General features: G+C 43.4%; 1 protein-coding gene across 2 annotated transcripts in view; it reads left to right on the forward strand.

The window, feature by feature from the left end:
- The window catches only part of PTPN9 (protein tyrosine phosphatase non-receptor type 9), an 87118-nt gene that overhangs the window by 47352 nt on the left and 22628 nt on the right, over positions 1-17138 (forward strand). For both annotated transcript variants that reach the window (XM_081838987.1, XM_081838988.1), the window contains exons 9-12: positions 2598-2667; positions 5438-5516; positions 6563-6713; positions 8368-8575. In XM_081838987.1, the coding sequence (XP_081695113.1) occupies positions 2598-2667; positions 5438-5516; positions 6563-6713; positions 8368-8575 (508 nt within the window). The remainder of the gene's footprint in view (positions 1-2597; positions 2668-5437; positions 5517-6562; positions 6714-8367; positions 8576-17138) is intronic.

A 17138-nucleotide genomic window follows, 5' to 3' on the forward strand; every position in this document is an offset into this window, starting at 1 on the left:
ATCAGTTGCATCTGCCACTCTTCCAGTGTGGGTAGTTCTTGGGTTTTCCAATTCTTAGCGATGAGTATCCTTGCTGCCGTTGTTGCATACATAAAAAATGTTCTGTCCTTCTTTAACACCTTCTGGCCGACAATGCCCAGAAGGAAGTCCTCTGGTTTCTTGGTAAAGGTATACTTAAATACCTTTTTCAGCTCATTATATATCATTTCCCAGAAGGCCTTCACCTTAGGGCAGGTCCACCAGAGGTGAAAGAATGTTCCTTCATTTTCTTTACATTTCCAACATTTATTATCAGACAAATGGTATATCTTGGCAAGTTTAACTGGGGTCATGTACCATCTATATATCATCTTCATTACATTTTCCTTCAAAGCATTACATGCAGTGAAGTTCAGCCCAGTGGTCCACAACCTTTCCCAGTCCTCAAACATAATATTATACCCAATGTCCTGTGCCCACCTTATCATAGCTGATTTAACCATTTCATCTTGTGTATTCCATTTTAACAGCAAGTTATACGTTCTTGAAAGTACCTTAGTTTTTGGTTCCAACAATTCTGTTTCCAATTTCGATTTCTCCACCTGAAACCCTAGCTTTTTGTCATTTTTAAAGACTTCTTTAATCTGAGCATAATGTAACCAATCTCGCACTTTGTCCTTCATTTTATCCAAACTCTGCAATTTCCAATTGTCTCCATCTTTTTCTAATATTTCCCAATATTTTGGCCATTTGGCCTCCATATTGGGTCTTTTTCGGGCCTTAGCTTCCAGAGGTGAAAGCCACCTTGGAGTTTTGTTTTCCAATAAGTCTTTGTATTTTGTCCAGACATTAAATACTGCTTTCCTGACAATATGGTTCTTAAAGGCCTTATTGATCTTAACCTTGTCATACCATAAGTATGCATGCCAACCAAAAGCATTGTTAAAACCTTCCAAATCTAGTACATCAGTGTCTTCGAGAAGTAGCCAGTCTTTTAGCCAGCAGAAAGCTGTGGCTTCATAGTACAACTTTAAGTCTGGCAGGGCAAAGCCCCCTCTTTCTTTCGCATCAGTTAATATCTTAAACTTAATTCTGGGCTTTTTGCCCTGCCAGACAAATTTAGAGATATCTTTCTGCCACTTCCGGAAGCACTCCGTCTTGTCCACAATCTGTAATGTTTGAAACAAAAACAACATTTTTGGCAATACATTCATCTTAATAGCAGCAATTCGGCCTAACAAAGAAAGCTTCAATTTTGTCCAACTGTCCAAGTCTCTCTTAATTTCAGACCAACATTTTTCATAGTTATCCTTAAATAGACTCAGATTTTTTGCTGTTATATTTACCCCTAGGTATTTTACTTTTTTAACCACAGTTAGTTCTGTTTCTCTCTGAAACCGTTCTGACTCTGTATCTGTCAAATTTTTCCCCAACACCTTGGTTTGGGCTACAACTCCCATCATGCTTCCTAAGTGGTCCTGCTGGCTAGGGCTGATGGGAGCTGGAACCAAAGATCATCTGGGGGGCACCAAGTTTGGGAGAGTGCTATTGTCTGCACTGACTCAGAGCAGAGAGGTCAGTTTCTTCATGCAGAAAGTTTGAAAAATGCATATGATTATTCAAAGTAAATGCAAGCCAGAAATTGGGGTTCTTGTGCCATGCTTCCCACCGCCAGAAAAGCCTCCCACAAATTCTGTGCTTGCAATCAATGTGAGCAGATGACATTTGTGGAAATGGCACCCCTGTTTTTTAAAGACATTTCTCTTCCACGTTTGTGTTGTCCAAGGAATTCTGGACAGCTTACTTAGTGTTTGGTTCCACCGCCATTAAACTCTGTCAGGATGGTGAAGCAAATGAACAGCAATGAGCCCAAGATTGCCTTGTGAGCTTTGTGACTGAGTGGGGAATTCAGCCAGGTCTCACTGCTCTTATGTTCATTTACATGAGTTCTCCATTTCCAGGCAACCCTCCAGAAGCAGTATGCAGAGTCAGGAAGTAGCTAATGAGGAAGGGCTGTCATTCAGAGAGATGATATTGTGCTACACCAACAACAGCTTAGGGCAAGGGCTCAGAGCTTAGTGGTAGAGCAGCTGCTTTGCATGCAAAAGGTCCCAGTTTCAATCCCCAGCATCTCCAGATAGAAGAACCATCAGGTGAGACGAAAGATGTTCTCTTCCTCAACAGCCGCTGCCAGTCTGAGTAAAGTGCCCTTGGTTACAGGGTCAACCAGGTTCTGCCTGAAAGAAGGCAGCTTTTTAATCCAGTTCATGTATTCATAGACAACAGACTGTCTCGAACCAAGCATCTCCACCAGCAAAATCATTTTAGATGGTGCAACAATACTCGTCCTCCCTCTCCTTTCCCTGGGTACCCCCTAAATCGCTGCGGGTTTCCCTCCAACCCTCCCTCTGGAGCATTTCTCCTTCCTGTGTAGAATTGGGACCCAATTTAGCCTTTGTCATGCAGTGGTGCAGGAGGAAAGCCATGGGCTGTTGCCCCCCCTTTTTCTCCCCTGCACATACTCATGCGCCCCCCAAGGGTGTTATGGTGTGCCTCTGCTTGGGTGTCACTGCTTTGGCCTGTCTGTCAGGGTGACCTTTCCTGTTGCGTCTCTCCAGCTGACAGATTACATCAACGCCAGTTTCATGGATGGCTACAAGCAGAGGAATGCATACATTGGCACCCAAGGTAGGCAAGCCCTGGGCACATCGGTGTTTGGGGTGGTGATCTGGCCAGGGGAGCAGGGTGGGTGGGCGGGCAGCCACTGCATTCCTGCAGAGACCGTGTTGCAGAGGAAGCAGTGGTGGCACTTTCCATCACAAGCTGAGATTCAAATTAGAAGAGCCTGGCTGGATCAGATGAAAGTCCCGCCTAATCCAGTGTCCTGCTTCTCATGGTGGCCGACCAGATGCCCCTTGGAAGCTCAGGAGCAGGACTGGAGTGCGACATCACTCTCCTGGCTGGTGAGTCCCAGGAACCGGCACGCAGAGGCCTGCTCCTTTTGACCATGGAGGCAGCAGAAGGCTTTGCAGACAGGAGCCGCTGATTGCTGTTCTCTTCCATGAATCTGTCTGATCGCCTTTTAAAACCACCCAAGTTGGGGGCCATCACGGCCTCTTGTGAGAGCGAATTCCTTTTTATTATTAATTTTATTTATAGAATTTTTGAAGAGATAAACAATAATCCAACATCATTTCATGGAATTCCATGGTTTGGCACTGTGCTTCCATCGTTCAGCTTCATTGGCTGCCTCCAAGTTCTAACATTAGGATAAATAAACTATTTTTCTGCTTTCCCCATGCATAACCTTATGCACCTGCCATTGTATACCTTGCTCAGAATTTTTCCTGAACTAAAATGTCCCAGATGTAATCTTTCTTCTCAAAGGGATTTCTCCATTCTCCTTGATCTTTTTGGCGGCCCTTTGCTGAACCTTTTCCATCCCTACAATATCCCTTCTGAGGTGAGGCCTCTCTGCACCTTCCTAGGGTGCCTTTCCAGTGAGTTCTGCCCCCCACTCCAAGGTGTTCAGAGCTTTGCTGTGTACAGTTCTGGTCACGCCACCTAAAAATGGATATTGTGGAGTTTGGAGACATGCAGAAGAGGGCAAGTGAAAGGATCATGAGATGGAGTGACTCCACCATGAGGAAAGCTGGCAGCATTTGGGACTTCTTAGTTTAGAAGAAAGGCCAGTAAGAGGTGTTGCGAGAGAAGCTTATAAAATGAGGCATGGCATAGAGAAAGTGAATAGAGAATTTTCCCCCTCTCCTCTCTTGTAACACTCATAGACAACCAAGGAATCTGAATGTTAGAAAATTAAGAACAGGTTAAAAGAAAGTCCTTCTTCATACAGTGCATAGGTAACCTGTGGGAACTTACTGCTGCAGAAGGCAGTGATGACCCCCTTGCCAGCTGGCTTCAAAAGGGGGTTGGACAAATTCATGGAAGAGGTGCTCTGCTCTGCTGCCCTGGCCAGAGGGAATAATGTTTTTGGATCCAGTTGCTGGAAACCTCAGGAGGGGGAGAGGGCTCTTGTGCTCCAATCCTGCTTGCAGGTTTCCCAGAGGATTCTGGAAGAACAGGGTGCTGGGTTAGATGGGCCCTGGAGCTGATCCAGCACTTCCTCATGTGCTTGGGATCCCCAGTAACTGGTATTCCAGGACAGGCAGCACTACCCAGCCCACCACTCCCCTGTCCAGCTCCTTAATGGAGCTAGCTGTGCCCCCAGCATCTCAATGCAGAGATAGGGAACATGTGGCCCTCCAGATGTGGTTGAACTTCCAGTTGCATATTTGGCAGATTAATTGCACTGCAGAAAGTGTGCTGGGGAGACCACACGTTCAGGAAACAATGAAGAAACGCAAAAATATATTTTGCTTGGCTTTAATTACAAAAACAAAAACTCCTCTTACATTAAATCTATAAGTATGACCCACTCACCAGGGTAGTGAGAGAGGTACATGCTCCTCTTTATATACTATACCCAATTGCTGACACAGCTTAATAAACACAACTTAACAGCACTGCTATACTGCTTCACAGCTATAAAACTAGGTCATGATATTTACTCTGGCCTTTAAAGAGATACACATCTTGTGAAACAATAATGAACCTTAATATTTAAATAAACCATTCAACACTTCCAACTCCCATTAGCACCAAACCAACATGGCCAGCGGTCAGGGATGATGAGAGCTGTAGTCCAGTGACATTTGGAGGGCCACAGGTCCCCCCTTTCCCAACACCATCCAGGACCTCCCAAGGTGAGAGCTTCAGTTTTAGCTCTCTTGGCCAATAGGCTTGAACCAGAGGTTGGGGAAGCTGCGGGCCTCCAGATGTTGCTGGACTACAACGCCCATCATCCCATCATAGGTCGTGTGGGCTTGGGGTGATGGGAGCTGGAGTTCAAGGATTCCAGCAGGGCACCCTTTTGCCCATGGGCTTCTTGCAATACTTTGGAAAAGCCCTCTAAGACGATGACTGTTGCCGCAGTTTTCTCATCACATCTTACGGTACTTATTTGGTGGGAATGCATTTAGCAAGTTAACCATGGGTTGAGGAGTTGTCTGAAGCTGGGTTTTAGCAAGCCAGGCTGTTGTTCCGCCCAGTCCAGGGCTCTCTGGCTGGCAGCAAAGCTTCATGAGCTGAGAGTCCTTTGAAGGGGAAATGCCAGGGAGAATGAATCCTTACGTTAAACCTTTAAATGAGGTCTAGTGGCTTTAGATGGGACCTGGGAAACCATGGTTTGCATCCCCACACAACCATGGAGCCTGGCAGAAGACCTTGGGCCAGACATCTTCTCTCAGCCTTGTCTACCTCACAGGGCTGCTGGGAAGATGAATGAGGGGAGGGAGAACATCTGCATCACCTGGAACTCCTCGGAGGAGAAATAGGAGGCCTTCAGTTCCTTTCCCTTCTTAATTTGTGTCTGTCTGTGTGTGCTGCTGCTTCTCTTCAGGGCCGTTAGAGAACACATATGGTGACTTCTGGCGCATGGTGTGGGAGCAAAATGTGCTGGTGATAGTCATGACTACGAGGTGAGTGTTCAGGCAGAGCCACACCTTCTTTCTGCACCTGCACTCTGCCTTGGAACTGGGAGAGGCACAGGTGCCCCACTAACTGACCACCTGCCATTTGTGGGCTCAGAGGTTCAGGTGCCCACTTACTTATTTATTTCATGAAGTTTATACATGGCTTGATTGTTAAAAAGAAAAGAAAGAAAATCCTCAGAGCGGTTTACAAAGAGAAAAACCAATAAAGTCATCAGTAAAAAAGGATGCTTTAAAACATTCAGGAATCAAAATCTACAATAAACTAAGTAATGGGTGGGAGAGCTGAAAAAAATTCACATCTGGCAACCAATGTGTCCCTTTGGCTTCAGATAGGACATGGGTAGGTAAAGGTAAAGGGGACCCCTGACCATTAGGTCCAGTCGTGACCGACTCTGGAGTTTTGGCGCTCATCTCGCTTTACTGGCCAAGGGAGCCAGCGTACAGCTTCCGGGTCATGTGGCCAGCATGACTAAGCCACTTCTGGCGAACCAGAGCAGCACACAGAAACGCCGGAGCGGTACCTATTTATCTACTTGCACTTTGACGTGCTTTTGAACTGCTAGGTGGGCAGGAGCAGGGACTGAGCAACAGGAGCTCACCCCGTTGTGGGGATTCGAACCGCTGACCTTCTGATCGGCAAGTCCTAGGCTCTGTGGTTTAACCCACAGCGCCACCCGCGTCCCATAGGACATGGGTAGACAAAGCTAAAAAGCCCAGGACAGAAATGTTCATGGTGGCTCCTTGACCAGAAGCAATGTATTTAGCATTAACTCTAGAAGTGTACACTCGATTATGACCAAACTAAGCCTCCTAGAGCAAAATATACACCAGGATTACTCAAAAGCACACACACAAATTTCATAGAACCATCAAATCCTTGAACTGTAAAGTTGGAAGGGACCCTCTGCAAACTGCTTGAACTTGGCCTGGTAGATATGCAGATGTCATTCACAGGAAACATGGAGTCTTTCTTCAGTGTGGGCTTCTGATTAAATGGGTTAGCCCTTCAACTTCCCTTTCTTGTGTTCAAGGCTGGAAGAAGGAGGCAGACGGAAGTGTGGCCAATACTGGCCATTGGAGAAAGACTTCCAGACTTGCTATGGAAACCTGACGGTCACCAATCTGGGAATAGAGAACCTCAACCATTACAAGAAAACCATTCTGGAGATCTACAACTTTGAGGTAACCACAAATTTCTCATAAGTATTTCTCAAACTTGAGTCTTCAGGTATTGTTACACTACAACTCCCATGATCCCTAGCTAGCAGCACCAGTGGTCAGGGATGATGGTAGTACAACAACAGCTGGAGACCCAAGTTTGAGAAACACTGCCTAAGGCAGTATTGTGTTCTGGTCCTGAGGAAGAGCCCCACAAGACAAGGCAGGTCGGTTGTCCTAGCACCAAGGTGGGCTGCTAGGGAGCAACTTGCTCCTGGTGAGAAGGGCCATAGCTGAGTGGCAGAGCATCTGTTTTGCAAACAAAAGCTCCCAGTTCAACCACTCCAGGCAGGGTTGGGAGAGACTCCTCCCTGCCTGGAATCCTGGACAGACTATCCTGAGAATGTTTGTGTTCCTAATACAGACACAGGGAACTCTATAAATGGACAATGTGTGTAATGTCTGATTCATGTAGGATATGTGAACATTAGATATGTTGATCAGTGAATCTGCAGTCTATCCAGCTGGAGAATATTCCTACTGATAAAGCAGAGTAAAACGCCTTGTGGACAGTCAAGTGTTGGGCCTACTCGCAAGTGTCACTGGGAGGCCGAGGGCACAGCATACGCACTTTATGCAAGGCCTCTCAGAATTCTGGGCCAAATTAGCCTGAATTTAGCAGCAAGGAAGGCCAGGTTCTGCATTCTGAATAAATACTGAAAAGTTGGGTGCTTTCACTTATTTTGCACCTTTGATTCTGCCTTTTCTGTGGTGACCAGAAGCTATGCAGAACTGAGTCTCCAGTGTCTGGAAATCTTGATAGTTACATTTTGTGTTTCTTTGGGCTGTAGCCAATGTAAAGGTAAGGTAAAGGACCCCTGGACAGTTAAGTCCAGTCGAATTTGACTATGGGGTGCGGCACTCATCCCCTCTTGAGTGTTGAGTTAAATTCATGTGGCAATAGTGCATACTTGCCAGTGGAACGTTGTTTCACAAGACAATGTGGCAACTTTGCGGCACAACAGATTGTGCAATCTGTTGCACAAAATAGTTTTCCCCAGTGCAGCTCTTGCATTTGATTAATCCGTTGTGCAACATTGCAACTCCTTAGTCAGCCAGCACAAGAGCCTTTGCCTGAGTGCACAGAGAACATTTAATAGAGCCCTCATTGCTCAGCAACCATTGTCTCCATAGAGAGTCAGTGTGACTTAGCAGTTAGAGTGCTGCTGGAAGACGCGGGTTCAAATCCCCGCTCTGCAATTAATCTCACTGGGTGACCTAGGGCCAGTCACTCACTTTCAGCCTAACCTGCCTCACAGGGTTGTTGTGGGGGTTAAATGAGGAGAGGGAGAACCATGTATGCCACCTTGAACTCCTTGGAAGAAAAGGTGGGATAGGAATGCATTAAAATAAATAATAAACAAACAAACAAACAAACACTTTCAAATATATTTACTTGGGGTTCCCATTATGGGTATACAGTTGGGGCCTGTTGCTTATGTCAACCTGTGAAGTAATTGTGACCCTTCCAGGAAGCAATCACTGCTGATCTAAGGAGAAGAGGGGTGAGAAATCGGGGGGGGGGGCATGTCCAGGTAAAGGGGGTGACATAAGAGAAGGGACAGGCAAGAGCGGGGTCCATTCCTTTCTCCCCTTTCCGCCATTCTTCCCTCCGCAGAGCCGCGAGAGGCGACTGGTGACCCACTTCCAGTATGTGAGCTGGCCTGACTATGGTGTCCCGACCTCAGCAGCAACTCTCATCGACTTCCTGGGGGCTGTCAAACATCAGCAGAGGGTGGCTGTCAGTGCCTTGGGGCCACGCTACAAAGGCCATCCTGGTGGGCCACCTATTGTGGTGCATTGCAGTGCTGGCATTGGCAGGACAGGTAAGGATGCCAAGACAAAGAAGCTTTCAGTGGACGCGGGTGGCGCTGTGGTTTAAACCACTGAGCCTCTCGGGCTTGCCGATCAGAAGGTCGATGATTTGAATCCCTGCGACAGGGTGAGCTCCCGTTGCCCAGTCCCAGTTCCTGCCCATCTAGCTGTTCGAAAGCACATCAAAGTGCAAGTAGATAAATAGGTACCACTCCGGCGGGAAGGTAAACGGCATTTCCATGAGCTGCTCAGGTTTGCCAGAAGTGGCTTAGTCATGCTGGCCACATGACCTGGAAAAACTGTCTGCGGACAAACGCAGCTCCCTTGGCCTATAAAGTGAGATGAGCGCCACAACTCCAGAGTCATCTGCGACTAGACTTGACTTGTCAGGGGTCCTTTATCTTTATCTTTTTTTAATGGAAAGGTGGAGAAAGACATCTGCCTGCAGCCTTAGTGACTGGTTGGCGTCGACCAGTGATGGGGCCTTTTCAGTGGTGGCTCCTCATTTGTGGAATGAGGCTTTCCCAGGCACGGTGTGTCCCAGCTTTTTCCTTATTAACATTCAGCCAGGATTTCAAAGCATTCCTGTTCACCCAGGCATTTGACGGCAGCGGGTACTGTTCCTCCAGCAACCTGGAAATTAATCTTAAGGCTGTGTGCCTGTTTTTAGATGTTCTTAATTGTTTTTAATCAATTAAGGCCATAACACTTGCATAAAACTGTTCCAAATGGAACATAACACCATAACACTGGCCAGTTGCTAATCTCCCTTTCCTGGGCAAGGTTCTGGAGTGAGTGGTCGCAGACCAGATTCAGGCACTTTGGGAAGAAATTGATTTTCTGGATCCATTTCAATTGGGGTTTGGCCTGGTTTTGTCACAGAAACTGCTTTGGTCACCCTGTATGATGACCTCTATCGAGAGACAGACAAGGGAAACATGTCCGTGTTAATTCTTCTTGACCTCTCAGCAGCTTTCAGTACCATCGACCATGGTATCTGGAGCGACTCTCTGAACTGGGGGGGGGGGCACCGCTTTGCAGTGGTTCCTGTCCTACTTGGATGGTCGTTCCCAGAGGGTGTTACTTGGGGAGTGCTTTTCAGCCCTGTTGAACCTTCAAGGTGGGGTTCTGCAGGGCTCAATCCTATCCCCAATGTTGTTTAACATCTCCATGAAACCGCTGGGTGGGGTTATCCGGAGGTTTGGAGTACGTTGTCAGCAGTACGCTGATGACACTCAGCTCTATTTCTCCTTGACATCTGCAGGTGAGGCAGTGGAAGTGCTGGACCAGTCTTGGTAGTGGACTGGATGAGAGCCAAGAAACAGAAGCCCAATCCAGATAAGACTGAGGCTCTGTTGGTGGGGGGTTCCCTAGACCAGATGGGTGGGAGGTCGCCTGCTCTTGATGGGGTTACGTTTCCTCTGAAGGAGCAGATTCATAGCCTGGGGGTCCTCCTGGATCCTTTGCTGTCGTTCAAGGCTCAGGTCAGCTAGCTCCGAAAAATCCATCATCTTCATCTGCCATTCTTCCACCGTTGGTAAATCTTGCATTTTCCACTTTTTGGCTAGTAAAATTCGAGCAGCAGTTGTAGCATACAAAAATAATTTAACATCTTTCTTGGGCAATTCCAAACCTGTTATTCCAAGAAGAAAGGCCTCTGGTTTCTTTATAAATGTATATTTCAACATTTTTTTCAATTCATTACAAAACTTTTCCCAGAAGGGACAGGTCCACCACATATGATAAAAGGTTTCTTCCTTTTCTTTACATTTCCAGCATAGATTATCACAGTTATGATATATCTTTGCTAATTTTACAGGAGTCAAATACTATCGCGTCTCCGCTCCTCCACATGCAGCTGCTGGGTGACCTTGGGCCAGTCACACTTCTCTGAAGTCTCTCAGCCCCACTCACCTCACAGAGTGTTTCTTGTGGGGGAGGAAGGGAAAGGAGAATGTTAGCCGCTTTGAGACTCCTTAGGGTAGTGATAAAGCGGGATATCAAATCCAAACTCTTCTACTCTTCTTCTATCTGTACATCATTTTCATAATATTTTCCTTTAACACAGTACATGCAGTGAACTTGACCCCTTTCTTCCACAATCTTTCCCAATCCTCAAACATTGTATTATGTCCTGCATCTCTTCTTTTATATATATATTTATTTATTAAGTACAAATTAGAAAACATACATATTTACAACAAAAGAAAATACAAAAGAAAAAGAAAATACATATAACCAAGGGAAAAAAATAGAGAATACTTTGTCTCTTTTCATATTTACAGTTATTTATACCTCTATAAAATGCTATTCATTATAAAAGAGTGAAATGGAAGATAAGATATCAGAAAAAAGAAAAAAAGAACAAAGAAAAAAATCATAAGTGAAAATTTTTAAAAGTAGATAAGTATTCACTATACATAGCCATTTCCCATCTATATTTATATTCAATTGTATAATTTCATCTTGTCCTTATCTACCTTAAATAAAGTGTTTTTTTAAAAAGACCCACCGTTTGCCTCACGCGTTTTTAATAATCCATTCGTCAGATCCTCTGTTCCTCATATTTTCCCTTTGGATTTCCTTAATGTCTCACTTTGTATTTTTTATATTACGCACAAGATTATTCTAAACACAACCAGACTTTTGTAGTCGAGCCCTGGTTTTGTAAATAATCATTTAAGAACTCCCATTGCTTCATAACCATAGTTTTGGATTTTCTCCTTATTACATCCGTCAGTTTTTCTAGTTCCAGGTACTCGCAAAGTTTCCCCAACCATTCTCTTTTTCTTGGGATGCTGTCTTCTTTCCAATAGCTAGCAATCAAAATTCTTGCCGCTGTTGTCACGTATAGAAATAAGTTAGTTTTATCACACGCTAGCAAGGTTATGCTTAAAATTCTACAAGGAAGGCTCAAGCAGTATGTGGACAGAGAACTCCCAGAAGTGCAAGCTGGATTTAGAAGAGGCAGAGGAACCAGAGACCAAATTGCAAACATGCACTGGATTATGCAGAAAGCTAGAGAGTTCCAGAAAGACATTTACTTCTGCTTCATTGACTATGCAAAAGCCTATGACTGTGTCAACCATAGCAAACTATGGCAAGTTCTTAAAGAAATGGGAGTGCCTGATCACCTCATCTGTCTCCTGAGAAATCTCTATATGTGATAGGAAGCTACAGTTAGAACTGGATATGGAACAACATATCAACGACTTGGATGATGGACTCAAGGGCATCCTGATCAAATTTGCAGATGACACCAAACTGGGAGGGGTGGCTAACACCCCAGAGGACAGGATCACACTTCAAAACGACCTTGACAGATTAGAGAACTTGACAGATTAGAAAACAAACAAGATGAATTTTATCAGGGAGAAATGTAAAGTATTGCACTTGGGTAAAAAAAATGAGAGGCACAAATACAAGATGGGTGACACCTGGCTTGAGAGCAGTACATGTGAAAAGGATCTAGGAGTCTTGGTTGACCACAAACTTGACATTAGCCAACAGTGTGACGCGACAGCTAAAAAAGCCAATGCAATTCTGGGCTGCATCAATAGGAGTATTGCATCTAGATCAAGGGAAGTAATAGTGCCACTGTATTCTGCTCTGGTCAGACCTCACCTGGAGTACTGTGTCCAGTTCTGGGCACCACAGTTCAAGAAGGACACTGACAAACTGGAACATGTCCAGAGGAGGGCAACCAAAATGGTCAAAGGCCTGGAAACGATGCCTTATGAAGAACGGCTAAGGGAGCTGGGCATGTTTAGCCTGGAGAAGAGGAGGTTAAGGGGTGATATGATAGCCATGTTCAAATATATAAAAGGATGTCACATGGAGGAGGGAGAAAGGTTGTTTTCTGCTGCTCCAGAGAAGCGGACATGGAGCAATGGTTCCAAACTACAAGAAAGAAGATTCCACCTAAACATTAGGAAGAACTTCCTGATAGTAAGAGCTGTTCGACAGTGGAATTTGCTGCCAAGGAGTGTGGTGGAGTCTCCTTCTTTGGAGGTCTTTAAGCAGAGGCTTGACAACCATATGTCAGGAGTGCTCTGATGGTGTTTCCTGCTTGGCAGGGGGTTGGACTCGATGGCCCTTGTGGTCTCTTCCAACTCTATGATTCTATGATTCTATGATTCTATAACTGATTGGTTCAAAATTGGGAAAGGAGTACGGCAAGGCTGTATATTGTCTCCCTGCTTATTTAACTTATATGCAGAATTCATCATGCGAAAGGCTGGACTGGATGAATCCCAAGCTGGAATTAAGATTGCTGGAAAAAATATCAACAACCTCAGATATGCAGATGACACAGCCTTGATGGCAGAAAGTGAGGAGGAATTAAAGAACCTTTTAATTAGTGTGAAAGAGGAGAGCGCAAATAGAAGGGGAAGAAATGGCAAATAGAAGGGGAAGAAATGGAGGCAGTGAGAGAGTGAGAGATTTTACTTTCTTGGGCTCCATGATCACTGCAGATGGTGTCAGCAGCCACGAAATTAAAAGACGCCTGCTCCTTGGGAGAAAAGCAATGACAAACCTAGAGAGCATCTAAAAAAGAAGAGACATCACCTTGCCAACAAAGGTCCTTATAGTTAAAGCTATGGTTTTCCCAGTAGTGATGTATGGAAGTGAGAGCTGGACCATAAAGAAGGCTGATTGCCGAAGAATTGATGCTTTTGAATTCTGGTGCTGGAGAAGACTCTTGAGAGTCCCATGGACTGGAAAAAGATCACACCTATCCATTCTTAAGGAAATCAGCCCTGAGTGCTCACTTGAAGGACACATTGTGAAGCTGAGGCTCCAATACTTTGGCCACCTCATGAGAAGAGGAAAAGACCCTGATGGTGGGAAAGATGGAGGGCGCAAGGAGAAGGGGACGACAGAGGACGAGATGATTGGATAGTGTTCTCGAAGCTACCAGCATGAGTCTGACCAAACTTCGGTGGCATGCATATTTGTGGTATGATAAGGTTAAAGCACATAAAACATTTAAAAACCATATTGTCAGGAAAGCATTGTTTAATGTTTGGATAAGATATAAAGATCTACTTGAATGTAAAACCCCAAGGTGGTTGTCACCGATGGAAGCAAAGGCTCAGAAAAAGCTCAATATGGAGGCCAAATGGCCGAAATATTGGGAGATTTTGGAACAAGAAGGAGATAAATTGAAATTGCAGAGCTTTGAGAAATTAAAAGATAAAGTGCGAGATTGGCTTCACTATTATCAAATAAGGGAGGCTTATAATTTGGACAAGAAAATTGGCTTCCAGGTGGAAAAATCAAAATTAGAAACAGAATTGTTAGATTCCAATACTAAGACACTATCAAAAATGTATAACTTGCTGTTGAAATGGAATACTCAGGATGAAATGGTGAAATCTGCTATGATAAAATGGGCACAAGGTGTTGGACATAACATTATATTTGCTGACTGGGAACAGTTATGGACCACAGGTATGAAATTTACGGCATGTAATGCCTTAAGAGAGAATATTATGAAAATGATATACAGGTGGTACATGACACCAGTCAAGCTTGCAAAAATATATCATTTGCCCGATAATAAATGTTGGAAATGTAAAGAAAATGAAGGTACATTCTTTCACCTTTGGTGGACGTGCCCAAGGATTAAGGCTTTCTGGGAGATGATTTATAACGAAATGAAAAAGATATTTAAATATACTTTCTTGAAAAAACCAGAGGCCTTTCTCCTGGGCATGGTCGGCCAATTGGTGCCAAAGAAGGATAGAACTTTCTTTATGTATGCTACAACAGCAGCAAGAATACTTATCGCGAAGTATTGGAAGACACAAGATCTACCCACCCGGGAAGAATGGCAGATGAAGGTGATGGAGTATATGGAACTGGCGGAAATGACTGGCAGAATCCGAGACCAGGGAGAAGAGTTGGTAGAAGAAGATTGGAAGAAATTTAAAGTCTATTTACAGAAACATGGTAAAATTAAGGAATGTTAGAGGGAGGTTGGAAGGAAGTTAAGTGGTTTTAGCAATAATGTTGTTAAGGGGTACGTAAAAATGGATTGTTAACATGTAAAAATGTAAAATTATAATTTATTATGATAAAGTATCAAGATAAATGCAAAAAGGGTAAGAACTTGCTGAAACAACTATTGAATTAGAATACAAAAGAGGGAGGTGTGAGGAGGTCAGGGAAATAAGTAAATGAAAGACAAGACATGGAAAGATTGAAATGTTTTCAATTGTTTTTTATTTTTCTGTATTTTGTATTTTTTGTTTTGTTTTTTTTCTTTCTCATTTCTGTAACTTTTTTTGAAACTTTAATAAATATTATTTTTTTTAAAAAAAGAGCTCACTGCTCATGCCAACCCTAGAGAGGATGTAAGAAAGAAGCAGGCTGTTGGAGGACAGCCGAGAAGCAATTGAGCTTGGTGGAGCAGTGCCCCAGTCACCCTTAAGGACAAGCCTCCACTGACAGGGAGCAAGAAGGAATTTTAAGTGGGGAACTATCCTTTTTAGCAGAGTTTTCATTCTATTTGCAAGAACTCTAGTAAATATTTTATAGTGTATATTCAATAAAGATATTGGCCTGTAGTTTTTTATAAGTCTCAAATCCGTACCTTGCTTTGGGATAAGGGTTATCAATGCTTCTTGCCACGAACTGGGTATTTCTCCTTTGTCTAAAATTTAATTGTAATTTGGGTGTTATTATTTCCTCTAATTTTTTATAATATGTTACTGAAATTCCGTCTGGTCCTGGGGATTTCCCATCCTTCATATTTTTAATCACTTTTTTAATCTCTTCAAGTTCAATATTTGAATTTAAAATTGCATATTCTTCTTCTTCTATATCTGGCAATCTGTTTTCTAATAGGTATTTTTGGATTTTCTTTTCCTCTTTCAATTCTACTTTATATAATTTTTAAAATATTTTATAAATCTTTCTTTGATTTGTTTTGGGTCAATAATTTCTTTTTCTCCGTCAATAATTCTATTTATTACTCTTTCTACCTGTCTTTCCTTAATAAACCATGCCAGCATCCTACCCGGTTTATTTGCTCGTTCAAAATATCTTTGTTTTGTCCATGTAATTTTTTTCTCAATTTCTCTATTTATTAAATTCGATAGGTGGGCTTGTAAGTTCTTTATTTGTTGGAGGATATCTTCATTTTTGGGGGTTTTCACTAAATCTTTTTCTTTCTCTCTTATTTATTTATTTCCATAATATTAGTATCTTTATTTCTCTTTATCCTTCCCATTCGTTGTATTACATACCCTGCATATAGGCTTTACTCGCTTCCCAAATTATTTTTTTATCCGTATCCTGATTTTCATTTATTTCATAGAATTCTTTCAATATTTCCTTAGCCCTTTTAAAAGGGCTATGTCCTACATCTCTTGCCCAATCTATCATCACAGATTTAACTTGTTCATCTTTTGTATGCCACTCCAACAATAACTTATACATTTTAGATAAATTTTTATCCTTAGTATCCAACAACTCCATCTCCAACTTAGATTTTTCAAAAGCAAAACCTTTTTTTCTTATCCCATTTATACAATTCATTAATCTGGTGATCACTGGGCAACAATTTTTTACTTTTTGAATGTTGTCTAGATTTCTACAACTGATTTAGGGTATTTTTGCACTGCTGAATCAGGAAATGGCATCCGTTTTTCTCCATCAGGTCAGGTTTACTGTAAACTGAATGGTGGGCATTGATAAAGGTAAGTACACGTAAATTGCATGTTGCTTCACCATTTTTCAAACTTCAGGGCTTGAACTTCCATTTCTTGGAACTCCTGGAATGCTCAGCGGCAGGGAGGTCTCTCTTCAGAGTTCAACAGTAGTCAGCTATCATGACTGCGTCCCAGCGACACCGATACCTGGTCTCCATCTCTTTCATGTCCTGATGGAATCTCTCCCCCTGCTCGTCACTCATTGAACCCAGGTTCTCAGGAAACCGGTCCATATGTGAAAATAGGTAGTGCATCTTGACTCTCATGTTGTAGCCCAGGTTTCTGAAAGCAGTCAGCATGTTGTTGACAAGTTCTGCGTAGTTTCTGGCCTTATTGTTGCCAAGAAAGTTCTTCACTACCAGAACAAATGCCTTCCACACTTCCAGTTCCACTTCGTTTGTTGAGTTTCCGAACTCTGGATCTCTGATGAGCTGACGGATCTGAGGACCATCAAAGATGCCAGCTTTCAACTTCTCCATGGTCAATCCTGGAAAAGCCTGGCACAAGTAAGTGAAGCAGTCATCATCCTTGTCCAGAGCCTTGCTGAACTGCTTGATTAAGCCGAGCTTGATGTGCAGCGGTGGGATGAGTATTCTGTCTCTGCTCACCAGAGGGTCGTTGATGACGTTCCTTTCTTTGCAAGGCACCAATTCCTCCCGCACAGGCCAGTCCTTCTTCGTGTAAGGCTGAGCACGGTCCCTACTATCCCACATGCACAGAAAACATGGATACTTGGTGAATAATAATAATAATAATAATAATTATTATTATTATTATTATTATTTATTTGTACCCCGCCCATCTGGCTGGGTTTCCCCAGCCACTCTGGGCGGCTTCCAACAAAGATGAAAAATAC

Source organism: Podarcis erhardii, assembly GCF_964252035.2.
Source record: "Podarcis erhardii genome assembly, chromosome: 14".
Lineage (NCBI taxonomy): Eukaryota > Metazoa > Chordata > Lepidosauria > Squamata > Lacertidae > Podarcis > Podarcis erhardii.